Source organism: Atheta coriaria, unplaced genomic scaffold, assembly GCF_025399875.1.
Source record: "Atheta coriaria isolate IRGN ID8LTWV9N9 unplaced genomic scaffold, Caltech_Dcor_3.1 hic_scaffold_2_pilon, whole genome shotgun sequence".
Lineage (NCBI taxonomy): Eukaryota > Metazoa > Arthropoda > Insecta > Coleoptera > Staphylinidae > Dalotia > Dalotia coriaria.
This window is the reverse complement of record NW_027045444.1, coordinates 4,002,841-4,030,156: the sequence shown is the minus strand read 5'-3', so window position 1 is coordinate 4,030,156 and position 27,316 is coordinate 4,002,841. Positions and strand designations below refer to the sequence as shown.

The window sequence follows — 27,316 nt, the reverse complement described above, 5'->3', positions numbered from 1 at the left end:
GTGGTGTGCGGTGTGTGTATGCGAGTGTGTGTTGCTCCACGCAGCAGGTATAAATACAAGGGATCTCTCATGGATGCCGTCTCATTCGCGCCATCCACGCTCCATCACGCAGCACACACACACTGCTTTTGATTCTCTCGTCCTGCCGCCAGCAACAGCAGCAGATCCAGGATCTCAGGATTTCATCCCTTTGTGCATCGACAAACAATTTCCAAACGAATCAAGTAAGTTGAAATTTTTATTAATTTTATTAATTTTATTATTAATTTTCGAATTAAATGATTGTACCGGATGTGTGATGAGTTATTCATTGATAAATCAAGTGCTTGGCGCCACGACCGGAAATTACTACCGAAAAAACCATGTGCAATCGTGTGCGTGATGTAACATCATCAAGTCTTATCGTCACTACGTGCGCACATGCTGCAATCTTGTTTAAACATGTTACAAACGCGCCGCGGGTGAAAAAAAGCAGCATACAATTACTTCCATTCATCAGAAATATTCCGTATTGTGTAATCTAGTTGAATTCAATCAAAGATAAGAATAGTTGCGACGCAGTTATGTTATGGAAATGTCAAAAGTGACTTTTTAATAGTTTTTTTTTCTTTCGGGAGGGAATATTTAGGCGCATGATGTAACACTGTTCCTGCATTTCACACGCCGCGTGCGTGCGTTGCGTTTCATTCACGAAGAGTTTCAAGAACGTGTGCAGGCCACGAGGCCGCCAGACGGCGGGTGCACTTGTTGAATGTAGTGACGAGCCTCTCGCCGGCGCGCCAATCGCGTCCACCGCAGCCGGTCGTGCCTTTTCTACTTCCACACGCAATTCTCTCCATACGCACACACATAACTCTACACCGCATAATTATGTTAATCAAACGAGTTGCTGCGGCCGGTTTTAATTGGCGAATCAAGTGTTTCTAAGTCAAGTGACACGCTCAATTGCAAAACAATTTTCTTGGAACTCGCGCGCGAGTTGAGTGAGCGTTGTTGCTAGGCGGTTTGCAAGACTTTTTTCTGTTTCCACTAATGCTGACCGCAAAAAAACACACACACAATCCGCCGGCATTCGCGAGCAATTAACGTAATTAGAAACGCACACAAGTGCGCGAGCGTTGAGATCAATTACGCAAAGTGCTGAATTGAGCGCAGCGAGCGATGATTAGCGATCGTGCCAGCCATCGCGGCGACCGCTCAACCAACAGATGGTCTAGAATTCATTCGCGGGTCGGAATCATGACGCATTCGCGTGATCTTGCGCTTTTTTCTTATTAATTCATAACTAAAAAAGTTTAATTCATCATTTTGTTGAGTATTTTACCATAGGCAACTTTTTATACATGAAATTTTATTTTTTGTTAATTTTTTTAAAGAATACCTAATTTCTTTAATTAAATAACAATTTACTTTAATTTATTTTATTTATACGTGATATTAATTATAATTTTAATAAATAATATCACATATAAATAAAATAAACTAAAATATTATTAAATTCTAATGTATTTTACTATAGGCAACTTTTCATACACGAAATTTAAATTTTCTACTTTTTCTTTTCCAGAACTAATATTTCTACCTAGTATGGCAACAACCAAACGCCTTCTAAGCCTGCTCCTGCTGGCCCTAGCGGCCCCGCGCCTCCACGGCCGCCACATGTCCTCATTGATGCCTTCCAGCGAAATCGACAACAGCATCGCGGCGAGCTCAACGAGCGACACCTCCACGGACGCCGGCGACGACCCCGCCGACTGGGTGCGCATCTCCCTCTCACCACCCCCATCCATCCACCACACCCGCGGCGCTCATCTAGAACTAGAATGCGAAGCAGTGGGTTCCCCAGCACCCATTCTTCGCTGGGTGAAAGACGGTAAACCACTCGCCGAACTAGACGCATACGATACAAATCTAGTGGATGAAACCACCAGCCATGGTCTTGCAAAAGTCCGCGCACGTCTCTTAGTCCACGCGCTGGTCGATGGCAACGCAGGTGTCTACACATGTGTGGCCCAGGCGGGCACACAGGTCGCCACGGCTCAAACCCAACTGCATGTGAAATCCTCCGGAGGGCTTCAAGGCATGAATCTCTCCCAGGTTTCATTCATGACCAAACGTATTCCAGCCCGGATTGTGCTCTACGATACAATCTACATGGACCACATTGGCGAGGATATTATTCTACCCTGCTCATCGGTAGGTTCACCATTACCGGAAGTGTTCTGGTTGGACCCTGATGAGAACCCGCTCACCGAGGATAAGCGCTACTCGACGCTGCCGAACGGCGCGCTGCTGATACGCAACATTCGCTGGAACGACATGGGGCCGTACACGTGCATCGCGCGCAACAATCACGGCCAGGATAACATCACGACCTTCTTGTATCCGATGCTCGCCGAGCGGAAGTAGGCGCACGTGGCGTTGCGGTCCTTCTAGTCAAGCGTTGTTCCCGATTAAACATAAACAATTAGCACTTTTGACAAAAGTATTAGTAGACTCTAATCGTAGGTAATTTATTTTTGTACGCCTAGAGAGAAGCCAGCCGTCTCTTTTTGTTTATTTTATAGGTTTTTTTTTATTGCATTGTACTTGTACTTAATTTATTATTATATGCCAATGACCAAAAATGTCGACGTGTGTAAACCTTGTATTTGTGTAAAAAAGAAAATATTTAAATAAACATAGCGTGAAACATGACCTGCCATCTATTATTCTGCTATGAAATTAAAGTTGAATGAGATACACCTAACGCTATCTAGTGGTGAATTATATAAGATACCCTATGCAATAATATGAAATCTGTAATTGAGTAGCTTGCAGTTTGTTGTTACTATTTCCCGTTGGAGGTCGTGGTAGTGGAGTTTCAAACTCCCAATAGTAGTAATTCAAAATATTTCGTACGTTTTGCATGATGTGTGTGCGGGTCTCCGACTGAAGTAAAAAAAGCAACCCGCGCGACACCGAATGAATGCAAATAAAAGACGAGCAATAAAAACCGTACCGTACGGTTGGTTGCCAAAAACGGGGCGGCCGGGGCACGTTTTCGGACGCGTCGATGTTATTATGGATGTGAACCTGTCGCAACAATGCCTTTATGTTTGTTAATTAGCGCGCCTCGCGCCGCGACAAAAACGCGAAAGCGCGCCCGGGGCGGCGAGCAGCGAGCCTTAAAAAGACACCGCCGCCCATCCACCGAGTGTCCCCACAGCCACACCACCCATCCGCGCATACATCTTCGCGGCGCATTCATTATGTGTGCCGTTGGCTTCGCCGAACCTGCGCCCGACGACAAATGCGAAATGTGTCGTGTCTCTCCACCGGTGCGCGCACGTTCGAAGAAGTCCGCCGCGAAATTATTCGGATGATTGAAATGCGCGCAAAACTCAAAGGGGCGGAATTATTTCGCGGAAATACGCACAAATTAATTCGCGTGTAGTTAAACATGCATGCACGAGAGAGTTAATCGAAAAGAACGAAAAAAAACAAAACCGCGTGCAATTATTTCTCTCCGCATTACACATTCCCCTTGTGGTTGGCTGGCTGTGGCTGGCGTAGTGGCGTGTCTTTCGGTAATAATTTTGCGAACGCGCGAAACACGCGCAAATTTGGCGCCGATTTACGACGACGCTGTTTTAATAACTAAACACATGCTTTATTGCCCTCGATTGTAAATATTTAATTTCAAGCCTGCTTACCGTAATTGATAGTAAAACGTATGGAAAAGTGTTAATTAAGAAATTAACGCGGGAAAACAAAAATTTAATTAACATCTCGACCTCGCGCCCAAATTTATTCCTGGCGTCGTGTTTATTACACGCAGAAAAACCTCGCCACTACCCCAAATCAATGTTTATATTATTGTTACGAGCGCAGATGATTATTTTCTCGAGTGCGCGCGTTGAAATTAAAGGGCCAACGAGGTCAAAAAGCCTTTTCACATTTCATATTTCCATCTGGCAGCTTATATTGCTCGTAAATAACACCACAAGCACACTGGTCATAAAAATATTGTTTAAATATTGATTATGCAACCAAACACACACACACACCTGAAGACTGTGTGTTTAATTGAGCGTGAATTTAATATAATTATGATTTATTTCCGTCAAAAAATCACTCAATTTTTATCCGTAATGATTTATCTGCCTGCTCGTCGGTTTGCAAGCTGGAATAAATCAAATCTAGGCTCGGACGTGTAAATCTTAATCTTGCGCAGGCGCAGTTGTGCAAAATCAATGCATACGATTAGGAATGATTGTCAACAAAACGCCGACAAACGGCGAGTGTAAAGTGAGTCGTCCAACCGAACCGCAAGCCCAAACCAACCCAACAAGAAGACAACAACAGACAACAGACAGTTGTGCCGGTTTATAAATAAATACATTACGCGACACATGATTGAAGCGGCGGTTTCGCGCAGATAAATCATTCGCAAGCGCAATGCGCATGCGCCTACGACTCAACCTCAACCATACACTAATCAATATTCTCGAATTACTTGCATTTTATTTAAATAAGATAATACATATTATTTACAAATGTTTATCACAATTTCCACGCTTGCATATAGATAATAATAAAAACATAAAAACTAAAATAAAACATTAATATCACATTGTCTCGCGTTCTACATATAGAATACAGTCAAAAATCTCGTGTGTCCGTCGGGCATAAATAAATTTGAATACGCATCGCGGATTGGATCTTTACCGATCTTGATCTTTTTCGGCTCCGCTGCGGCCATGTTCAATGCGCATGATGCGCATGATGTTCATGATCTTGATCCGAGCGCGCCGCGCGCATCCCATTTATTATGAGTTATTCCTTTGTGTCTTCGTTTCTTTTCTCTGCGCTCTGGTAAGCGAAGAATAAAAAAAAACGAACAGAGACGGAGGATTTTTGGCACATGAGAGAAACACGTTGCCGATCGCAGCAATCGATTAAATTCATCATCGCTACTCCGCGTCGGAGCTCTTGAACAGCCCTTGACACTTCAATATCTGCTCGTGCACCCTGCGTATCCGCGCGTTGAGTATCTTCACGGATTTCTCGGGGATCGTCGGGAGGACATCCTTGATCCGCTCGGGGTTACGCCTTTCAAACATGGCGCGTAGTAACTGCCCGACATTACCTTCCCTACGAAGGGTTGCAATTGCCTGGGCGGTACTCCGTCGAAATATGCAGAGATTATCCAGTAACAACCCGTGATAAGCTTCGTATTTCTCTAGGAGTCTATAACCATGCAGTAATCCGGATTCGTTGTCCAGAAACACCAATAGATTCGTCTGGGAGTTCTTGGCGAGGTTATGTGCGGGTGCCTCCATGATATTACTATTCCACTGATGATTATAGAGATTATTCACGACCCTGTCTAAATTCGCAGTCAGGTAATCAAAAATAATCAAATCAGACCACTGCGCTAACTCTATAATCTCAGATTTCTGCAAGTTTTGCTCGCGGATGTCCAATTTATTCAAATGGTCCGACTCTGCAGGTCTGACCAATTTCGGGATACTCCCCACGTCTAAATCAGGGATGAATTGAGTGAGCACCACGGGTCTTTGACTACTCCATTGAGCGGAAGCAATCTCATTACTCAAACGGGTCCAGATCGGTAGTTGGACATCCACAACCCCTACAGCTGAAGGCACCAGATTCTTCAGATTCAGAATCTGTGACAGGTAGAAACTAAAGAGCTCTCCCTGAATCTGATCGGTGTTTTGTCGATAGCGAACGCACGCACGTCGTCCGTCGGCGAACGTCACAAGACGATTCTGCATCCTTCCGCAACCTTTCTCCAATTTGATCGCAACGGCACCCTTGCGGACATATCTATTCCACTCGTCAGCTTGCCTCCGAGTAAACCCAGGTGGTAACAGGGATTCTACATAGTCTGACCAGTAGATATCTTCGTAGACTAAATCACGTTGTGATGAATTGTTAATAAAACTAACCGATGATAAGTTTTGTGTACTAAAACTGTGATTAACAAAAATCCCTTCGATTTCCCTCGCGGTGTTCAGATTCGCCGGCGTGATTGTTGTTTCCTTTGTGGATGATGCATAGTAAAAAGGTCCCAGCACACCGAAACACAAGCCAATCGCGAATGCGGACACGATACACAGCGTTAAACAATAGAAACGCGTTTCCGTCTTTTTGCCATTATGATTGTTAGTATTACTAATGTTGGTAGTGATAGCATGCGCACTGTCCCAGATAGTCACTTTCGTCGCTTTGGACATATGACAGCTGTCAGCCGGTGGTAGATTATTGTAATCGAACATAGCGCACTTTCAACAACGCGCGTTGAACATGTTACGTTAACAATTCTTCGTCTTCGTGGTGAGAGACTCGGAGTGAAGAGGAGGAGGGATGTTGTGTTGGCGATCGCGTTCGGTGCGAGACTGAGTTCGGTCGCTTGCGGCGCGGGCTCTTGAAGAGAAGTCGAAGGAAGGTAAAGCGACGCGTTCTCTGTTTCTCATTCTTTCATTCTCATGCGCTTCGAGAGCCGCATGTGGTCTTATGCCCCTCGTTGTGTAGTAGTAGTGTGCCTACTACTTCTTTGTCGTTTTTCGGACGATTCGGACTGCGGACGACAAGCGAACACCATCGACCAACGTTTGTTTATTCCTATGGTTTACATATTTTTAACAGAACCGCATTATGTTAAAAATTTTAACCATAAACAACTTAAAATATCATTATTAGCATAAAAACATAACCTATAATGTTAATCATTTATGTTTTCAGGTTAATTTTTATTTACTGAAGTTTTAAATGCGGTCCTGCGTTGTATTCGTGTGTGCCTCAGTGAGTCAAGAATGAAATGCATTCGGAGAGTCGTAAGAATGCCGTCCGTCCGAGTAAAACCCTTGCTCACGCCGCTCGAGAGCTGAAGAGAGTCTCGAGAGCATGTCCTTCTTGCTTCGCGCCCCGTCATATGAAAATTTCGTCCGCCGCTCGAGAATCATTCAAATCCACGGCGGGGAGGAGAAAGATGAAGGATGCGTGTGTGCGCTACGAGTGGATCTTTTTAGCTGCGCGCATACCGCGCATACCTAACCTCAACTCAAATATTTCTACTTACAAATACAACCCGTTAGAGGGCGCGCAACTAACTGTGTGTGTCAAAATTCAGTAATTGTAATTTTATGAAAGGATTTCCTCTCTTGTAAGTTATTACACAACACAACAAATTACACATAATCATTGCTTGTTCTATTTTTATTACCTCCTAATTGTGCGTACGGTCGCTTGTTTTATTTCCCTCTCGCATTGGACATGAAATTCACCGAAAACACATAAAGTTTCGAGTGATAATGCGGTCGAAATTGTGCGTGCGTAATTGATTAGAGCAGCGCGCGTTTTAATTGCGCTCGCCTCGCGGGGCTTTGATCCGGTCGCCTCGCATCAAATTAAAACAAAATAAACACACGAAGAAACAAAACAACATGAGAACCACCCGGCCGACTTCTCACATTCGCAATTATTTCGCGTCGCCGGCCCGTAAATATGATTATTTCGTATGCAAATTTAATAATATTTTCAGCTGCGAAAGTAATCATTTGATAGTGGAAAACGGTTGGAAATAATCGTTGTGCGAGTCGTGGTGTGGTATTGTTTTACGATTCATCAAATGCACACTATGATTAAACACTTAACTTGGTAAATTGCTAGGGTCCGCCGGTTGGAATCGCGTCTAATTTGGGGTTCTCCTAACGTTTTTGATAATTCTAACAATTCTACTAACCCTCGAGAATACGGGAATCAAACGTCTGTGTTCAATAAAAATGCTTAAGTAATGTCTGAGAGTGAGAGGAGGGAAAAGAAGTGTGTGATCGTATGTTTATTCACTGACTTGCACGTTGTAACGAACGCGCTGCTCGTTAGGAGAAAAAGTAAAGTGAGTCCTCAGGTAGGTAAGAAGAAAGAAGACGAAAGAAGAGAAGAAAAAAAATAATACGACGACTGCAGGTAAGCACACCGCGCGCACACTTAGCTTAAACTCAGGGGCCGGCTCGCGATCATCCGGACGACGCCCATCGTTTATCAAATTACTTAAGTAGAGAAGTAGAAGTAGAAACAAGTCACACAAAAATCGAATTCGCAATCTAACCAAATTAAATTTAATATTTTTTCATCTATTTCTGTGTGAGGTATGTATGTATATATATAGTAAACACACCAATGAATGGTAAAACATTTCCAAATGGCGGCTGTCAAAATTAATCAGCGGTTATTTCGGTGCGCCGCCGTGAGATTTATGCGTGCGACCCGGGCACCGATTACGCATACTGCGCTCAGCGAGGTGCTTCGCTTACACGACTAACAAGACCAGCACCAGCACCAGTGCGCGCCGCAGACGACCAAGCAAAAACCCACCAATTTCACTCAAAATCAGTTAGATTAATTAAACACACCAAATATGATCCGAAAGTGATCCATCAATCAAGCCCCCGAAATGTCATCCACGCTCAAAGGATCCATTTTGATTTTCCAAGCAGATATGAGACGCAGGTTAGGAATGCGCTCGGACTTTCAGAGAAATAGATGCCGATCGAAGACGACAAACAAAACGCAGGGAAAAGAAGAAAAAAAAATTGGTATAGAAGAAAAGTTCTCAGCGACGGCAGCGGCGGAAGTGGGACTTCAGCGTGGATCTATCATAAAAAATAATTTCTATTCTCAGCGGATTTTTATTGTCATAATGGTGTGTGTGGCTGCGGCTGCAAGTTTTAAGTCATTTAACTTAAGTCACGGTCAAGTATTTACGTGCGTTATTTATTACCGCTGCGCGTTTTTTATTTGTCATAGGATTTGATATAATACGAGAAAGCGATGCGCGTTTGGATTTTTTCCTTCCAAAAAAGAAGAAAAAAAAACTAAAAGAATAAAAATGTTGCTTCAGTCGATAAATCACGAAAGAAACAACTTCATTTTCGAATTTTTTAAGCTTAAAATGTTAGTTTTTGGTGGAGTACAACCCTTGTAATGTGATTATTGGTGGGCAAGATGGCCGCACAGCATGGGGCCCATGGCTTATTGAGGGAATGCGTGGAATGCAACCCCGAGCGGCAGCCTGGGTGACCCAAGACGACTAACGGACCACACGGCGCTAGATTTCAACTAAATCTACCATAACCTCACTTATAATCCGATAAAACACTTTGTATAACCTCAATCCAGCGTTATCTTGTCACAAAATGTCCGATTTTCAAACATAACCTTAACGAACATGTGTTTAACGCATGCGTGCGTGCGGGGTGTGTTTTACAATTAAGAAATTAAGATAAACACGTCACTAAAGCGGCTGCGTCATTATTTTTCCATGCGGTCTGGAGGCGTGTGCCTCAAACCGCACCTACAAATAAAGAATAAATTTATTATTTATATTTTTTTCGGTTGTTGATGGTGTTTTATGACGTGCCGCACACGTTTTATTCACGTTTAATATTTAATAAGCTTCTAATCTAATCGCGCGCGGCGGTTTGTTTTATTGCTTGTTAGTCGGCATTGTGTCAATCGTTAATAGTTGATACTTAGCACATCGTCCGGTTTCGCAAAACGCTTGCTTTTAAGTTTATATTTCCGCCGAAACAAAAATTTCTTGTCTACGAACATTCACATTGATCGTTTCCTTTCAGGTTTTGAAGTTTTTTGAAGTTTTACGACTTCAACAACTTAAAATGAGATTTTTTATTTGCCTATTTACCTAAGCTAGTATTTGTCGTAATTAATTAGCGTAAATTAATGATGTTTATGCGCATGCGCAAATGCAGGACCCCCTGGCGGGCATTTCTGGCAACATTCCTTCATCGTGTCGAATTTATACGCAAATATACGCACTCATATCAATTAATAAAAGCGAAACAAAGTTGCATGCATGCGAAATCAACGCAGAAAAACAGACAAAATAAATAAATAAAATCCTCGACTTGTGGCTCGCTGCGCGCTCGTTTAAAATAATTTAAAACGCGCATGCGAATAAAATTATAAACGTAATCGCCGCGTCAAACAAATATTGTTTTAATATTCACTCTTTATGAGAGGGTAAAGCAAGCAAGCAGATAATTATACATATTGAATTGTTTAGATTGAAATTGTTTTCTACCTTTGGACGAAAAGACGAAAGAATAAAATGAAAAATAAAAAAAGCGAAGAGGAAAAAGAGAACGAGTTTTTAAGGTAGTTCATTAATAACGACACGCGTCGGCGGGGGGTGGCGCACCCGTGGCGCCGCCGCCGCCTGTCGCCCGACTTTCATATTTTACCATCCACCGAAAATCACACTCGAAATAATAAAAATATTTCAGTCGCCGTGGGACGCGCGGACAATACTCCTCGCGATCGAGCGGGCGCGCGCGCGCGCCGGCTTTGTTAAGTCGCTGCATTCGCTGCTTCATATTTTAGACTTTGTCATATTGCTTATCGCGCCGGAGATCGGCCGGCCGGCCGAGGCCGAAACGTCAGGAATCTAAAGAGACGTCGTTTTTAACTCACGAAATCAAGATCAGCATCGGCGTTTGATCATCGCCCGCCATTTTAACTTGTAAATTTCATTTGTAATCAGAGCATTCATAATCACACCGATTCGATTTGCACCCGAGTAGACTTAAATTTCAGTAATACGAGATGCTTAATCGACCTGCGCAAGCGCAAGCACGAATTTGCCGGAATTCTACCACCCAACACACACATACACACAAAATGGAATTTATTTCAGTTTATCTAACAAGTTTTACGACCCTGTGACTGCGTATAACCCCCGAAAAAATGTCACTGCACAAACCTGATTTATACCAGGGTGAAATCATCATTACCTCTTGATGCTTATCAACCTAACCTCAAATAAAAAGCATATTTCAATGGGAATGCGCACAATAGATGGAAATTTGCCGAAAAGAATCGAGTTTCCGGTTGTGGGAGATTTATGTATTCCGTATTTCTATTGTGCGCCGCGCAGGTATAACCTCACAGAAGGTTTTCGTAACCAAACACCCGCACTAATTTTGACTCAAAACCACACATCGCAGTGGAGAGAAAAATATATAAACTTCTAAACTATTTCAGACGTGCGTGGAACAAAAGTCGATCGTCTTTTATCTAAAAAACGTCCACGCGTGTGTGTGTGTTGTGTTGCCTGATGCATTTCTTTCATTGCGATTTGCATGCGCATGCGTTCGCGGAATTAGCAATGTATGCAAAGTCAGGCATCTTTACGCCAATACAATAATTGTCTTAAACTCTGCGGCGCGTAAAATCGTTATGTTAATGGCTTTTAATGAACCACACCGCGCCTGGGATCATATTTCACGCAAAAATCCGAAAATATTTCGCGTAGATTTCAAATAAACTGGTAGCAGATGCGATGGGATGCATTTTTCGTGCACACCTGGATCTTTTGTGAAAGAATCCGATTTTGAGAATTCAATAGCAACAATAGATTAGAAAATGTGTGGCGTGGTTAGTGATTGAGTGTTATTAGCGCGCAAACAAATCGTAAAGCGAGAGATGCGGTTTTATTATGTACTTAGGCGCGTACAAGACGAGAAAAACAAAGCAAATACACATTACACGTGTTGGCAAATATCACACGAGGGTGTTAAACAAGAAAATATATATTTGCTCGCTCATTCATCGCTTTTATCGCGTAAGCCGGCTCGGGTTTCTCCACGAGGCTCACACCGGGATGAAAATACAACAAAACCAACACACAAGAAAAACTGTCACGCGTATAATCCGACACGAGTTTGACACCGAAGGGATGAGAAGCGACTGGTTTTGTCGTTAATTCGTCCGACTACCAACTTTGGTAGTGCGCACCAACCGATGAGATGAGGACTCCCCTGAGTGGAGACGAATGTCGAATTTGGTCAGATGCACGCACGCGCAGCGCAAAATAAAGAAATCATTTTCCAGTGAAGTGAAGTGCAGTTGCGGTGTTGGTTTTTTTTATCGCAGCCGATGGTATTCGCCGTCCGGCGCGCATCAAACGCATTCGCATTTCCGAAAACCGATTTCCCCAATGGACTTAATGAGGGAATAATATAAATAATTGCGTCGCGCCGCCATCGCGCCCGCCGCTTTTTAGGTAAACGCAATGCAATCAGGCCATTTACCGCGCGAGTGCAACGCGTAGCAATGCGCAAACGCGGTAGAAAGCTATTTACAAGCCGGTAATTAACTAATTACCCGATGCGCATGCGCATATGCATACTATCCACACACACACACACCTAATACACAAAATAGAATATTAAACATCCAGCTAATATTTGTTTGTGTGGCATCGGTGGATCGTGATTAAGATTAACTAAACATCGGTCAGAGAAACAATCGGTGCGCTTTATTAACATCGCGGCCGGCGCGCCGCGGCTATTTATTAGCGGCGTCCGCGGCGTCGAACGAGAGCACCAGCAGAGCGACTCTCGGAGGGCCGCGGCTGCCATTCCGTGACCGGTTTTAATTTCCTAGTGTCATCGTGATCTATGCGCTGACCTCGCGAGCGCACCACCGCACGAATGTAAATAATAGCGCGATATTAAATGGAAATGTAAATTCAACATTCATCTCGTTAGGTTATGTACCACCTAACCTCCTCCGAAACCCACCAGATGGCGCATGAGTACATTTTTTAATTCGCTAGATGGCGTAGTTGTGTTATTCAACTTTATAACGACGTTTTGTTTGTTTTTCTTGTGTCAGTTGATTGCGGAACAAACAAGACGACTCGAGACACTCGAGTGCAATGTAAATATTGTCCCGCCTTCGTAGACTCCTTCAAAAATCTCCATCTCAATCACAATCGCTCTTCAAATACGAAATTTTTTCGTTTTCGAATGTTGCCGAATTTGTAGATCGAGTCTAATCTCCGATGAAGACGAAGCAGCTTAAGATTGGTGCGCCGATAGCGTCTAATATTTTAACGCAAAGCGAATAATATCTGGAAATGATATAACAAACTAGTTTATCTTATCGGCCGCTGTCATCTTGCGTTTAATATTAATATAATACGCGCACCGGTCGGCTAATTAATGGGAGACGGTTTTTCGTGACATTTGCGTGTTTAATAAACGTTTTGCGCAATCGAAAAACAAACTTTTCTCTCGCGCGGTGCGGTGCGCAGGCGTGTGGGACCCTAATCAGGTGTTAAGTAACACGTTTGAGCTCTTAATTCGTCTGCCCGACGCATTCGTTACGCCGAGCAACGAATTTCTCTTAATCCCGTGGACGCGCGGATGCTTTTTAAAGCTTAATTGACGCTAATCCTTGAGTATTTTCGGGGATTATTTCACGTGTCACTTCTGAGCGTACAACGCAAGCCGGCGCGAAGAGAATCAGTATGATTGAGATACAATTTATTGAGTATTAATTGATTCGGTGGAGTAAACAAATTAATTTATTGCGTGATAGAAAACTATCAACGGGGAATTTTTATGTGTGTAGCTGTATTTGATGAAAGTTGACTATGCACGCCATCTATAAACCACTTTCTTAAACTACTTCAATAGTAGTGGTAATGTTAAAATTACAGAAACCTGCAAAGGGGAATCTATAATTATTGATTTTGTTACATATTTTTATTCGTGGAAAACAATTTTGGGAAATGATGCGTAATGCGTGATGTTCTACACCTGATTCATGATTAATGATATAATTAAACGCAACTATTGCGGTGTTTTACATCATATTTTGCATGTCAGCGTGTTTAAATATAGCTGATTGTTATTTTTATCAAAATAAACATTTCAAAACAATCAAACTCTTTGTTTAAAATAAAGAGTTCAAATGTCGTTATTGCCGTACCAAGGCACACCTCGCCATACTGCGCAATATGACTCATTTGTTTCTTCCTAATTTCTATGACGATTGTTGCCATTTATGACGAAACTTTATGATTACTCTGCTCTATGACCTCATTACCCCACCTTTATTTACTCGTTAAATTCAAATTTCCCGCCGTGGTACAACACAGCATTCCGGCAACACTGCTGCTGGACTTTCCCCTAGCAACTAACCCGTCCTTGTTCGTTACCCACATTCATGACCTCGTTATCTGGCAGCTTCTCGCTTCATTCTAGAACCATAGTGGGGGAAGGTTATACTATTGTGCGCGCTCGGTTAAATTCCGAACCATTTCTCTCAACATGGCCGAATTGTGAACGTAACATTTGTTTAACACATCGTCTTCAAGTTGCAAAAATGGAATCAAATCCACGTGTGAGATCGCATCAAAGTGAGATAAGAGTTAACCACGCCAGTTGGCATCGCCCGCTAAATTTCCAGCATTGTGCGCGCAGTGTAAATCGTATTCGCAGTGAGGATTTTCCGACGGACGACGTGACTATCACAGCATTGCAGTGTCATCGACCATATTGGTGTTGTGCGCACGCCACGGACGAGTATTAAAATATTCCCCAAGTGTTTCACAAAAAGAAAACCAACCACAGCCACAATATGTTGGGTAATAAACGAATGAATTCACATTCGACACCGCCAGGCATCGGCCTGTCGTATATCATGGGACAAGTGCAACACACGCGCACGTTCGCCACCAGCGCGAATCTCAAAAACAACCTCCAGGGTCAAAATCAATGCAAGATGGGTATTGGCAGGACGGGGAAGAGTATTCTATGCGACGAGGGTAGCGCGAAAGTCATCAATCGCGATAATAACTATCCAAACAACGAGCGAAAAACAAGCGAAGATATGAGTTGTTCCGATAACACGCTGTTTTGTCCGGTTGTGGAAGTTGCACACTCCTTGACGATCATTTCATCAGTCAGAAGGACAGTCTCCGAGTGTCCTAGTGAAGATAGTTATGTGGTTTTCGAAGGGTGTGATACGGAATTAGATGATTTAGATTCAAATTTTGATGATGAGGATGATTCGGATGAGAGTGATGACGACATCTATTGGGAAAGGGACAAACAACACAAGACTGAAGAAGCGGACTGTAAAAGTTCATCAGACAAGAAGGTAAAATACATGACTCAGCTGTTAGTGGTTTTGAATTTTGGACTTTGCACAAAGGAAATTCCCACTTTTAGATAAAAATAACAATGGGTGTACTTTGTCCTTGTGTGCTACCACTACCACTATCAATATTTGCTGACGTAAACCACAAAAACATATTTTCTGTTGTTAACCGCATGAAATTTTTTGTTTCAGGTGCATTTCCCGCCCGATGAACAACTCGCCGAAGTACACCGCATGATCATGTGGTCGTTTGCGTACCGCGCATGTCGCAAAGGTCACTGGGAGCAGTACAGTCGCGACCGTGCACGTTTCCAGCGCCGGATCGACTCCTGCCGCGATGAGATCAGCCGAATTTTAGACCAAAATCACCGGGAGAAGATATACCAGGAACGCTTTTTACCCCCTGCCACTACCACCACACAAGAACCAATCAAATCTCAGAGGAAAACATATAGTACATGCGGGAGTATAGATGAAAAGAAGAAAAACCGACCCAAGAGACACAAACGACGAAGAAACGGCAAGAAAAAACGGAAAAACCGCCACAAGTCGCGGCGATAAGTTATAAAATCTGCATTGTTTGTAAATTAAGAAAGATCTGTGATAAAATATCTGCCGCCGGGAGAGAAAATGGAGAAAAATGTATAAATATTCTATTGTAAATAATCTTAAAATGTAAAATATGTATAAAAACCATAGGGCGAAATTAACACACGGTGAGAGGGTTTGTTGCGAATGTAGTTACCACATGTGAAAAGTAAATTCTTATAGAATACAAAGTGACTTAAGTCATGTTGAGTTTTGGCGAATAAATACATTTCAATATTGTAACTCCTGACATCTAACTAGCAACAAATAACACGCTACACACGCGCGCGGCGGAGGAATGCGGAGAACCGTTCGCGCGCTGAGCCCGGCGGTGAGCGAGCGAAAGAGAAGGACATGCGCGGAGAGCTGAGCTGGTCAGAGAGTTACCTATATCCCAGCATTCGACGTAGTCCGCGACTCGGTCAAGTCAATGAATTCACACAACGCATCAAACGCACTTAAGTCACTAGAGTGGACCCGATCTACCCAACCACCTAACACATCCGAATCCCTAATAAACATTACACTCGCGTTTAAGTCCGAGTGACGCAAGTGACTTAAGTCCACTTGCAGTGAGGTGCAACAGGTGTTTGATACGTGGGTGTTTTTTTTTCTCTCGTTTCGTTTCTTTCGATTGTGAAAAATGAACGAACTTGGTGACCGCGTCAGCGACGCGCGATTATCTCGTCGATTACTTAAGCTAAGATGAAAACAAATGGAAATCTTTAGCTGGCGAGCAAGATGGACCCGTTATCGGCTGATATGGCGCTGCATTCAATTTTCGGTAAGTCGGAATTAAAATCAAACTAGTGTCCAACGGCTTCTGTTATCACTTAAATAAGTAATCTTGGCTGATTTACGAGGTGTTGATCGCTGACGTTTTGATTACGCTTAATTTAATCAGACGGCATGTACACGCCTCCGCTGTTTGCGCGGATCATATGTCTCTGCGTGCACGTTTAATCAAACAGTGGTCGTGTTCACGTGTGTGTGTGTGTGTGTGCGCTGGAAATTGAATTATACATGCACAACTCACATTTGTTATCATTTTTGACATTATGCGCTGGCAGGAATTGAACATATGCATCACACAATACATCAAAATTAGTTACATGTGTATTGTGCAGATGGCGCTGTGATATTTTGTATCATTTTGAATTTATTTGTGTTGTGAGTGGATAATAACACTTCTAATTGCTTAAACCGGGTGGTTTTGATATTGTTTCCGGTCGCGTCACAGTTTAATACGCAATGTGCAATGTGCAATGGAAATTTGGAGAATTAACGCATCACTGATTTCGGAAGCAAGTCGAAATGCAATTAATATTGAACAGAGGGTTGCATAGGGTGCACGTGTTGGTCAATTTACATTTTGTGAAGTAATTTGTACGATATGCGTTTGAGGGGTTTAAGGGATGAATAGCTATCACCTGTCGCTGACCAGGGGTGTGTTTTACTAAACGGCATTTATCCTGTATATCCGGTAATCATCTATGTCACGCATGAATTGAATCAAAACACAACACAAACAGAAAAACCCAAAAAAAAGCGAAAAATGTTTGATTTATTGTGTTGTTTGATCAATAAACAATCTATACCAATAAAATATATGTAAAAATACTTAAAATTATAATTTTTATATTAAATAAACGTCTATAAGTTTAAATTTATGATTTAACACAAAAAAACGCGAATTTTTGCGATTTTAAGCAGCCATTTTGCTAAATATCTACCCCGATTGGTTTGCGTCATTCACCGACGTCAAATCACAGCTACCAATCACGTTTGTTGTTTGATCAATAAGCAAACATCTTTTGCAAAGCGTAAAATTAAATTAAAAGCATTAATTCTCACTTTCCTGCCTTAGAGAAACAATTTAAACTCATTTATATATTGTTTATTGTTATATTAATTAAAAACGCGAGTGTTTTTAAGCTGCGCGCAGATTAATTAGCGTAAATAGAGTGAAGATGGTGGAGAGGGAGAGAAAGTGTGTTTAGGGGGTGGAATTTCCACGCGCACATACACCAACCGCCTTTTTGTGCCCAACATTCGAACGCGAGCGCGCATTCAGTCGCCACACATTGCAATCAAACAAAAATTCATCCGCGTAATCAAATAATGCGTTTGATTCTATCAATTTTCGTGTGAATAATTGTTGCTGAGCCGGAAACAATATGGAATACTGGACAAACATGGACGAGCGTCAACGGATGCGTAATTCACAGAGTGAACAAGGTAAAAACAATTCAAAAATTCAAAAAAATTAATAAATATTTGCATTTTTTGTTGTTTTTCGGCTAAAAAATGATTAAATTTTGATTGTGTGACTGTTTTTGTTGTTTGTGTAGTGTAGAAGTTAATAAGTCGATACGCGAATGGAGAAAAAGTTTGTTTAGTCGATATTCGCGAGTTGTTAATGTTATTTACGCCCTGGGGTTGTCATGACGACGCTCGTCTTGCAAGAAATTTACTTTCCTGCGGCGCTAATAAGAAAGAAAAAGTTCGGATTCGATTTGAAAAATGAAACTGCAATCAGACCGATGCATGCGAACACGCCGCATCACTTACACTCGCTAATTGCCGCCATTATTATCTTGATGCATATTAAAATAATTATCGCGTGGAAAATGAAATCAGAAACGTTCCGCATCGCAGAATATTAATTATGTTCGTATTCTTAATGTGTCTAGGACGCGGGGGTGACTTTGTCGGCGGGATCGACAACGAAGCCCTTGATTTCTCGCAGCTGGAGGCGTTCATCAACAGTGATAACAATCCAGCGAGTGGGAATTACTTCACGGATTCTCTGAATAATCCTCAACAGCAGCAAACGCAACAGACGCTAGCGCAACCTGCCGGGAAGTTATTGAATGTCATCGTTGAGAATAAACGCACGCCAGGGTATAATATATTTTAGTGTATTTTGTGTTGCCTAAGTTGAATTTAAAACTATATAACCTTTTCTAAAATTTTCAGACACTCATTGCCTGATTCTCCACCGGATTCAAGCTCTGAACATCCCTACAGTCCATCAGAGACAACAGATGCTAATGCATTACAACAACAACAACAATCACCGCAGGATGCGATCTACACCACGCTGCAACAAGCAAACATCTACAAACCGCAGATTTTGAATCCGATCATCAGTGACAATCTCATCCTTGGTTCGCATATTGTCGTTAGTGAACATGGGGGCGCTGCTGCCGAGGCAGGCGGTATGTTATCACAAGACGCGCAGATTCTCGTCGGCGATGAACGATTACTACTCGCGCAGGACTACGATAAGAGTCTGATGCATTTAGGGTATGATATGAATTTACAAACGCATCAGGAGCAACAAGTTGTCCAACAACAACAACAGCAACAGGATATATGCGAGCAAGCCACGGGGCTGGATGGAATTGTTTATACGAATTTACAGAATGTACAGAGTGTTTCCAATGCCAGCGGGCATACGAAGAAGAAGAGGAAGCATTCACAAGAGAATATCGTCAAGAATGAACCTGGTATGATTATAATTACAAAAATATTATTCGAGGTTATGTTGGGTTATGTTTGGGTACTACAGGTTATGTTTTTGCAGAACATTGTTCTCCAGGACAGATGAGTCCACCTTCCAATGTGAATACATCAGTGGATGATGATTACGCCGCTTCGGAGTCTTGTTTATCCGATTCGCAGTATCAGTGTATCAGATTCCAACCGTTCCAGCAGCCATCTTGGCATGTGCTGTGTGATCAAAACCTTTCGGAGCTTCCCAACCCGCATTATCGCGTCGATGCTGATAAGGGATTCAATTTCTCCAACTCGGATGATGCTTTTGTGTGTCAGAAAAAGAATCACTTTCAGGTTTGTTGTTTTTTATTTTCAAATTCAAATAAAAATAAATTTAAAAAATTAATTTCTAGATAACTTGTCATGTGCAACTGGTGGGTGATGCCCAATTCGTGAAAACCCCCGAAGGATTCCAGAAAATCTCCTCGTTTCACTTGCATTTCTACGGAGTGAAACACGATTGCCCCACGCAGACGATCCGCGTTGAGCAGAGTCAAAGCGACAGAAGCAAGAAACCCTTCCATCCCGTGCTGTACGTATGCTTTGATGTTACTCTAGACTAAAATTAATAATTCCCCAGTTTTGATCGCAGAGTGGAGCTGTTGAACGCACAAGTCACCAAGGTCACAGTCGGCCGGCTGCATTTCAGCGAGACCACATCGAATAACATGCGCAAAAAAGGCAAACCCAATCCGGAACAGCGCTACTTCCAACTTGTAGTCGGTCTACACGCACATACAACACACGGAAATTATCCCATAGTCTCGCACGCAAGTCAGAAAATCATTGTACGAGCCAGTAATCCCGGCCAGTTCGAAAGCGATGTGGAACTATGCTGGCAAAAGGGCCAAACCGCCGATAGCATCTACCATTCAGGTAGAATCGGCGTGAACACAGACCGCCCGGATGAATCACTCGTGATTCACGGAAATCTAAAAATAACCGGGCATATTATCCAGCCGAGTGATGTCCGCGCAAAGAAAAACATTGTCGAATGCGACTCGCAGGAACAACTGCGTAATGTGCAGAAACTCCGCGTGGTACGATACGATTACGAGCCGGGATTCGCCGCGCAATTAAACCGTGCCGGGCATTGCGATACAGGCGTCATCGCTCAGGAGGTCGCTAAAGTCATACCGGAAGCCGTGCGACCCGCCGGGAATCTCATCTTGGAAAATGGCGTCGCTATCGAGAATTTTCTAGTCGTGAACAAGGAGCGTATCTTTATGGAGAACGTCGGGGCTGTCAAAGAGTTATGCAAAGTCACCGACAATTTAGAGACACGGATTGATCAACTGGAGAGGATCAACAAACGTTTAGCCAAGTTTAAACGCACAGATAGTATGAAATCATCAACGAGTCAAGCAATAAACGACCGTAGAGCAAAAACAACATCATCTTCATATCAAGACGAGCAAATCTGTTCGAATAAAATGATACAGATTGTTATTGTTGTTTTGGTCCTGGTGATGGCGCTGTGTCTCGCCGCCATTACAACTTTATACTTTTTGGAAACCTCCAGACATAATCAACTCACACAGGCGAGTTTACAAGCGGTGCAGCGGACGTTAACAACACTCAGTCCACCGAATAATAAAAAACTACGCACATGGCAGCCTGTAATTGATCTATCCACGACAATAGTCTATAAAAACTCAATTAATCCGGTCCTGGATTATCCCAAGCCTGGGAAAACACTCGGGAGACCTGCAGATTGCACGCTGGAAGATGACATCAACGCGAGTCCTAGTCCATGTCCTGTTTACTGTTGCCTACCGTCAAAATTCGAAAAATTGGAAAAACTAGACAAGTTGGATTCAAGTGAGCTAGGCCCGCTTTTTGATAACAACAGTCAGAAAACTCTGCCGACTATGCAAACGCAGCACAACTTGAATAAAAACAAGAGTGATTTGATCAACATTGATAAGAATCGTGTCCTCAAGGCGTTTCATAGTAATAACATTGATAAAACACGCCAGAAGCGCGATGATGAGTGGACGGATCGTGATAATGGCTACGACGCCATTGATGACTTGCATTTCACCATCACGATGCAAGGGAAATACTTCAATGCGACTCTGACGGAGAGTTATCTCTCGCAGGAGAGCACCACGTACAACTACACTTATATCCTGCCTATCTCGAAGTATATGCCGGATGATTACATCACACTGATTTTTCAGTATGTTTTTTTGAAGTTTATTGTGATTTTTATTAATTTTGATTAATTTTAGGTCATCACAGGCACATCTAAAGGATATTGAATATTGTGTGAATAGTTTTCGACAGCATTCATGCCCGTGGAACAGTTTAAACTTCGAGGATGCGAAGTTATTGCGTAAAATCAATGAGAATGTCCCCAGTCAATTGATCAACTCGCAGAGCGTGATGTTTGACGTCGATTTGATTGGATTTCAGTCGAAGTTGATGACTTATCGTGCGTCACTCAAGCAGAATCAGGTTTGTTTTTGTAATATATGCAACTTTATTAACATGGTATTAATATATTTTGTGGTTATGTTGCAGAATAAGTGTAAGCTGACGCCGACGAAGCTTGGCATTGAATTCACCGAATACAACTTTCTACTTTATCGACATTGCGACGAATAGTTTCTTATTTATTCTATTGACATGCAATCGATCTCATTTATTATCAACAAAATTTGGATTTTCAACTCTCTCGCAGAAACAACTCATGAACAAATTTATTTATTTCTCTATACCAGTGGCGCACGAAACACGAACAAAATGATGGAGGACGTACTTAATACTAATTTATGTATTATTAAATACATTCATGTAATTGAAATGTTTGTAGGAATATCTGTAGGGCGGTAAATTTGTAAAATTGTATCATACACATCTCTCTCTTCGCATTAGTTTAATATAGTTTATCTATTAGATCGGTAATATTTAAGGTTAAGAGACAAGAGAAATTCCAAATGAAAAACATCACAAACATATCTTAAACTTGTTAGCAGTCAACGAGCTGAATAGAACAAAACAAAATGAAGATTATAATATAATTAATAAGTATTGTAATTAATGCAAATAAATATGTACCGAGGAATGCGTTTAATGGCAAGGACCATTTAAAAACGATTACGGGTAAGTAAGTAAGTATAGAAAGTCGAAAAGTGACCATAAATCAATTCAGTTGGTTAATACTTGCTCCCAGAAAGCACATACGTATTGAAATACATTGAAAAATGTTTCCTGTAACGTGGTTTGATCAATTTTATACAAAATATATCAGAGAAGCAGGAGGTAAGTGTTTTAAACCATTTTATATCAAACATAACCTTAAAATGTGATATTTTAGATCCCAGAACAAAAGGATGGTTCCTAGTGGATTCACCCCTGCCTGCGTTATTGATAAACCTAGTTTATTACATATTTGTAACCCGTCTAGGCCCTAAACTCATGAAAAACCGCCCAGCGTTTAATTTACGCTCTCTGATTCTAACCTACAATGCATTGCAAGTTATCCTCAATGTGGGGATATTATTCTGGGCGGAAACTACACCTCTACGTGAAAATTGGTTCTGTATGCGTGTATACACTTCAGATGAAGTTCGGAATGCCCTAATGCCACCGATAGGCTACGCGTATTACATGATGAAGTTCTTAGACATGGCGGATACCATCTTTTTTGTTTTGACAAAGAAACAACACTTCGTGACGGCACTACACTTATTTCACCATACTTCAATGGTTGGTGTGTCATGGTTCGGTGTTAAGTATCTACCAAGTGGTGCATTAGCCATTGCACCCTATCTGAATACCTGGGTGCATGCTATTATGTACGCGTATTATTTCTGTACGTTGTATTATGGTAAACTTGGTCTCAAGTGGAAGAAACTAATGACTTCGATACAACTAGTAAGTTTACCTTGAAAATAATTCCAAAATTGTGTTTTATGTTAACCTAACCTCAAATCACGCTTTTTAGGTGCAGTTTTTACTGGGTACTACACTATTCATCGCACATTTACTGAATCCATGGTGTGACTTCCCCAAACTCATCATGATCCCAGTCATCATGCACGGCTTGACCTTCATCTACATGTTCGGCAACTTCTACTACCAGAACTACGTGATGCCAAAGAAACAATGATTTATTATAGTTTAGACATAAACCTCAAGCGGTGGGCAGCTGTAATGACGAATATTGCGTGGCATCACCATGCCTTGTTGTTCCGCTGCGCATGCTTTCATATACTCAACAACCACCTCGACCAAATCACTCGGTACAACCGGACCTATGCCAGGAATAGCCTCGACGAATATCTCATCAACAGTAAACTTCCCTTCAACCACCAACTCTTGTTCTTCACCAACTTCTGGTTCTGCTATGCTGTATTCACCCAGTTGTTCAGCGGGTGCTTTGACAACTTCTGTACGCATTTCGGAGGTTTGTGAAGCAGCGCTCATTTCATCAATGATATCACTCTGTGATTGTAGATATTTATCAAATTCCGGACCTTCCTCAGGTTCCACCACGTCGCCATCTTCACGTTTGTCTATTTTTTCTGATAGTGTAGTAGATACATTAACAGAAGTAGACACAGATGGCGTTTCTGGAGGTAAAGAAACACGTTTATCTTGATGTACCTCAGTGGAAGCAAACACAGACGAAACAGATGGTTGATCTTCTTGATCCTGCTCATTCTCAGCAACTGGATCTTCAGTTATTGCAGCTGTTTCTGATTCTTCGTCAATTTCAGTGATTTTCTCATCTTTCATAGCGTTGTCTTTCGCTAGTGTCTGAATTAATGCACTGGCATCAGATATAGGTTCCTCACCGAGTATCTCAGAATATCTTTCGAATTCTTCACCACCTTCACCCATCTGGGCTGAGTGTATGCGTACCTCGTGTTTTTTAATCGTTTCGATTTTGTCTTCATCGTGTGATGTAGCTCTGGCTGTTGCTACTCTTTCTTTATCATCTACTAGAGTAGATTTGCTTCCTTGATCAAGGATATCACTGTCTTCACTTGACGCCTGCGCGGCTAACTCATCGATTAAGTCAGGACAGGATAATATATCTAATTTGACCTCTTCGACTTTGTCTTCTTCTTCGACGATTTCAGACACACTGCTTACTTCTTTCTCTACCTGCTCTTTTTTCTCATCCTCCACGTCGACCTTTTCCTTCTGTTGTTCTTTTTTCTCGAGCAGAGCGAGTAATTCATCAGGGAAATATTGATTTAAAAGGACTTGACCTTTGGACGCGTCGATATTTGCAAGGAATGTGTAAATGTCGATGAAGGTCTCGACTGAGATCATTGCCGAACCACCTTCGGGTTCTTCAGTGACAACTTCACAGAATAATATCATAGTTTGAGTCAGATTCTACAATTTTAAATAAAAACCTCACAAATTGATTGATTTTGATGAATTATTGTGTTAGTTAATACCTCGCTGAGAAAACCAACGCAGAGACCAATAAACCGTAGTAATGGTATGGCTAATGGGTCGCTGAACCCACCAAGGCATAGAATTTTAATAAGGGTGAGGTGGTTCTGACACGCGCCGATCCATCGATCCCACAACACTTTGAAATCAATATGCGTGTTGTTTGCGAGTTGATAGAGCAAGGCTTTCAACCAGCCAGGGGTTATGCCGTCGTAGTCTTTGGGCAGAGGGTATTCCAAGCGGGGTTTCACCGGAGGTGGAAGATTGAGAGATAAACAGCGGAAATACGCCGTGGACCATCTTTGAAACAAATTTATTTGTGGTTTATTTTAAGATGTTACTGAATGTGGTATCTTGTGTTGAATACCTGAGTAAATCTGTTGGTTGTGATCGAATGGCTGCTTTAGCATACTGGCGTAATATGTACGGAAACATGGGCGGAACCATGATCTGCTGAGAGCAGTACATGTCGTCGGAGAGTTCCGGCATTGTGTGCCGTTTGAAAAGAACTATTTGTTGCAAGATTGGTAAAGTATAGTATAAAGTACGAATACGAACTGAAGGTAAAGTGACGTGACGCGTTGGACTAGGTAAAATTTGTTGTGATTGAACGGTTGTTGTCTAGGCAACAATATGAATGACGATTGGAATGAGTACAAACATTGTCTAGGACTACGACAATATTGATTGTAACGTGGAAGTAGGTACCTATATGCTTGACTTTATTTAGGCGAATGTATACAGAAGTCGAGACAAAGAAGACTAGAAAACCTGCGATTGAATTGCTTGCTGTATTTTTGTGCAATACTGATTAAAATAACAGATAAGATAAAGATAAAAGGCATGTGAATCTGTATTACAGACTTTTACTTCGTTTACTTTTTGCTTCACTTTAGTATTAAGAGAAATTATCTGAACCCAAGACAAAATTTGAAATGAATCTTACATAACAAACGATAGTAAGATAAAAGGCCCTCCAAACCACCCCCGTAAATAGCATGTGAATCTATATTACGGACTTTTATTCTTTACTTTTTGTTTGTTTTTGCATTAATAAATAAGAAGAGGTGTAATGATTAGGATTTTTATTTACAATCTTAAAAAGTGTCTGCTAAAAAGAAATAAATTAGATTAATTTTGGATAAAGGGAAGGAACTCATTCACTCACACACAAATAGGTACATTACATGATAATAGAAATAAGAAATAATGTTGTAATGCTGAAAGAAAGGCTGAAAGAGAGCTGAAAGAAATGTGATTAGATACTAACTACTATTGTAACTACTATTTTATTCTAAAGATAACTTGGCAGTCTGTTCGTATTAATGTGAAGCAAATAATGAACACCTCGCCAAGTTATCAAACTACTCTAGAAAGAAGAAAGATTACCGCTATTGATGACATCTAAGTGGAGGTAGAAGAGTGCAGCTGCAGCTGAAAGGCAAGTGAGACATTATTGTAGGAAAGGAAAGGGCCTAACAACGATAACGCACGCGGAACTAATTCGCGGGACCTCCTGAAAACGGAAAATGATTAGTAGCTAAACACACATTCACACAGGGGGAGAAAGAGAGACAGCGCCCTGCCTAATTGGCCCTACCTAATCACATACTTAGCTAAATCATCACAGACCGATTCATATTGATCGCGTGGGGAAAATCGCGACGCGTTTGCGATTCAGATGAGACAAAAACGCAGCTTTCGTGCGTAGTTTATCATTGCCCGTCTCCAAAGCACTGCGCAATGCCTCCAGGCCGTTGTGCGTCTGGAAATTCCCGTAACCAATGAGGCTTTCCCGCGTTATACAACTAATCGCATACAATGCTTTGATCTTCACAATCTGGCATTCATCATGCCGCAGCGTATTCAATAATTTCGGCAGGACATTCGTGCATTCACAAATCACGCCCTGAATGTACGGATTATTCTGCGATAATTCCGCGATGAGATCACAAACGCGCGCGCGGATCTCGTCGTGTTTACAGCGCAAGCATGGCTCAAAGATGGAGAAGCCATTGATCTTATGGAAATCATTGGCAATGTCAATGTTATCAATATAATCCAGTATACAATCAAATGCTTCAATCATCTCAGGTACTTTATCATCACTAATGTCTTCCACCTGCTGGAGTTTGGTAATGTTTTCTTTCATTATTGCAATCACATCAACTGACATAGATTGCAGGGCTGCTTGCAGGAAGTTTCTTCTTTCATCATCAAGTGGTTGAGTTGTGGTGTGGATTGTGTTGCACCATCTTGTGCTTCCATTGCAAACCTTAATAGACCTTGCAGATTCTGTGGCTGCCTGGGTTGTGGAATTTGATCACCTGAAGCATCTGCGTGCTTTTTCTGGAACGCCTGGCATTATCTACAGAAACAAAAAGTGTTTAATAAATATTTATGAATAAATGCAAACTTACTATGAGTGAGATGTGATTACAAACACAATTTAAATGAGACTGTGTTTTGGACTGCTTGGTGACACGCTGTTTTATACAAAACAATCGAGAAACTAAAACTTCGAGATGTTTCTAGTCGTTTCCTTTCCATAAACGACGAGGTTAACACATGGGCAGTTGAATTAATATTCCAATTTCAATACAGCTAGCGACACCTAGTGGTCCAAAATACTACTGTGTGGTTGGAATATATTCAATTCAATACCGCTAGCGACATCTGGCGGTGTAAAATGATACTACACGAGTCAACACGTGCGATATCACTACCTAAACAACTTTTCATGGAATTGACGATGTAGGATGTATGGGAT

The 27,316-nt window shown here is 41.8% G+C and overlaps 7 protein-coding genes across 9 annotated transcripts; 4 read left to right on the top strand and 3 right to left on the bottom strand.

Annotated features, from left to right (window-relative positions):
• Positions 1-61: 61 nt before the first annotated feature.
• On the top strand, positions 62-2,697 carry ImpL2 (Ecdysone-inducible gene L2). The gene is made up of 2 exons (XM_065316719.1): positions 62-224; positions 1,568-2,697. Exons 1-2 carry the CDS (start codon positions 74-76, stop codon positions 2,407-2,409), a joined length of 993 nt encoding a protein of 330 aa, XP_065172791.1. The 5' UTR covers positions 62-73; the 3' UTR covers positions 2,410-2,697.
• Positions 2,698-4,486: 1,789 nt separating this feature from the next.
• On the bottom strand, positions 4,487-6,514 carry fj (four-jointed box kinase). The gene has a single exon (XM_065313563.1). It carries the CDS (start codon positions 6,282-6,284, stop codon positions 4,956-4,958), a length of 1,329 nt encoding a protein of 442 aa, XP_065169635.1. The 5' UTR covers positions 6,285-6,514; the 3' UTR covers positions 4,487-4,955.
• Positions 6,515-14,103: 7,589 nt separating this feature from the next.
• Positions 14,104-15,810, top strand: PPP1R15 (Protein phosphatase 1 regulatory subunit 15). The gene is made up of 2 exons (XM_065310443.1): positions 14,104-14,979; positions 15,172-15,810. Exons 1-2 carry the CDS (start codon positions 14,458-14,460, stop codon positions 15,538-15,540), a joined length of 891 nt encoding a protein of 296 aa, XP_065166515.1. The 5' UTR covers positions 14,104-14,457; the 3' UTR covers positions 15,541-15,810.
• A 126-nt stretch (positions 15,811-15,936) lies between these two features.
• Positions 15,937-22,198, top strand: LOC135797848 (myelin regulatory factor). 3 transcript variants are annotated; one of them, XM_065310419.1, is made up of 8 exons: positions 15,937-16,351; positions 18,261-18,471; positions 18,547-19,079; positions 19,157-19,422; positions 19,482-19,660; positions 19,709-21,310; positions 21,363-21,588; positions 21,655-22,198. In XM_065310419.1, exons 1-8 carry the CDS (start codon positions 16,309-16,311, stop codon positions 21,736-21,738), a joined length of 3,144 nt encoding a protein of 1,047 aa, XP_065166491.1. In that variant the 5' UTR covers positions 15,937-16,308; the 3' UTR covers positions 21,739-22,198. The 3 variants fall into 3 exon arrangements, with proteins under 3 accessions (XP_065166491.1, XP_065166473.1, XP_065166482.1); XM_065310401.1 differs by lacking the exon at positions 15,937-16,351 and adding an exon at positions 17,451-17,805; XM_065310410.1 differs by lacking the exon at positions 15,937-16,351 and adding an exon at positions 17,457-17,805 and having other exon boundaries at positions 19,721-21,310.
• A 55-nt stretch (positions 22,199-22,253) lies between these two features.
• LOC135797878 (very long chain fatty acid elongase 7-like) lies at positions 22,254-24,515 on the top strand. The gene is made up of 3 exons (XM_065310457.1): positions 22,254-22,395; positions 22,451-23,010; positions 23,081-24,515. The coding sequence occupies exons 1-3, from the start codon at positions 22,338-22,340 to the stop codon at positions 23,243-23,245; spliced, it is 783 nt and encodes a 260-aa protein (XP_065166529.1). The 5' UTR covers positions 22,254-22,337; the 3' UTR covers positions 23,246-24,515.
• LOC135797866 (uncharacterized) lies at positions 23,229-25,190 on the bottom strand. The gene is made up of 3 exons (XM_065310430.1): positions 24,914-25,190; positions 24,549-24,846; positions 23,229-24,483 (listed from the first exon to the last, which is right to left on the bottom strand). Exons 1-3 carry the CDS (start codon positions 25,033-25,035, stop codon positions 23,257-23,259), a joined length of 1,647 nt encoding a protein of 548 aa, XP_065166502.1. The 5' UTR covers positions 25,036-25,190; the 3' UTR covers positions 23,229-23,256.
• Positions 25,191-26,182: 992 nt separating this feature from the next.
• On the bottom strand, positions 26,183-26,910 carry LOC135803332 (hsp70-binding protein 1-like; the record flags this gene model as incomplete). The annotated part of the gene is given in 2 exon segments (XM_065316922.1): positions 26,183-26,770; positions 26,773-26,910. Coding segments are annotated over 2 exon segments (726 nt in total), but the record flags the coding sequence as incomplete, so codon positions are not given.
• Between the last annotated feature and the right edge of the window lie 406 nt (positions 26,911-27,316).

Bases quoted from the DNA above. Each gene is read 5' to 3' on its own strand.
- LOC135797848 (XM_065310401.1), top strand. From the start codon at position 17,745: ATGGAATACTGGACAAACATGGACGAGCGTCAACGGATGCGTAATTCA. The intron at 19,080-19,156 runs GTATGATTATAA...ATGTTTTTGCAG, and splicing joins TATCGTCAAGAATGAACCTG to AACATTGTTCTCCAGGACAG. The intron at 19,423-19,481 runs GTTTGTTGTTTT...ATTAATTTCTAG, and splicing joins AGAAAAAGAATCACTTTCAG to ATAACTTGTCATGTGCAACT.
- LOC135797866 (XM_065310430.1), bottom strand. From the start codon at position 25,035: ATGCCGGAACTCTCCGACGACATGTACTGCTCTCAGCAGATCATGGTT. The intron at 24,847-24,913 runs GTATTCAACACA...TTTGTTTCAAAG, and splicing joins CAACCAACAGATTTACTCAG to ATGGTCCACGGCGTATTTCC. The intron at 24,484-24,548 runs GTATTAACTAAC...TTAAAATTGTAG, and splicing joins GCGTTGGTTTTCTCAGCGAG to AATCTGACTCAAACTATGAT.
- PPP1R15 (XM_065310443.1), top strand. From the start codon at position 14,458: ATGTTGGGTAATAAACGAATGAATTCACATTCGACACCGCCAGGCATC. The intron at 14,980-15,171 runs GTAAAATACATG...TTTTTGTTTCAG, and splicing joins AAAGTTCATCAGACAAGAAG to GTGCATTTCCCGCCCGATGA.
- LOC135797878 (XM_065310457.1), top strand. From the start codon at position 22,338: ATGTTTCCTGTAACGTGGTTTGATCAATTTTATACAAAATATATCAGA. The intron at 22,396-22,450 runs GTAAGTGTTTTA...GTGATATTTTAG, and splicing joins ATATATCAGAGAAGCAGGAG to ATCCCAGAACAAAAGGATGG. The intron at 23,011-23,080 runs GTAAGTTTACCT...CACGCTTTTTAG, and splicing joins TAATGACTTCGATACAACTA to GTGCAGTTTTTACTGGGTAC.
- ImpL2 (XM_065316719.1), top strand. From the start codon at position 74: ATGCCGTCTCATTCGCGCCATCCACGCTCCATCACGCAGCACACACAC. The intron at 225-1,567 runs GTAAGTTGAAAT...TTTCTTTTCCAG, and splicing joins ACAATTTCCAAACGAATCAA to AACTAATATTTCTACCTAGT.
- fj (XM_065313563.1), bottom strand. From the start codon at position 6,284: ATGTTCGATTACAATAATCTACCACCGGCTGACAGCTGTCATATGTCC.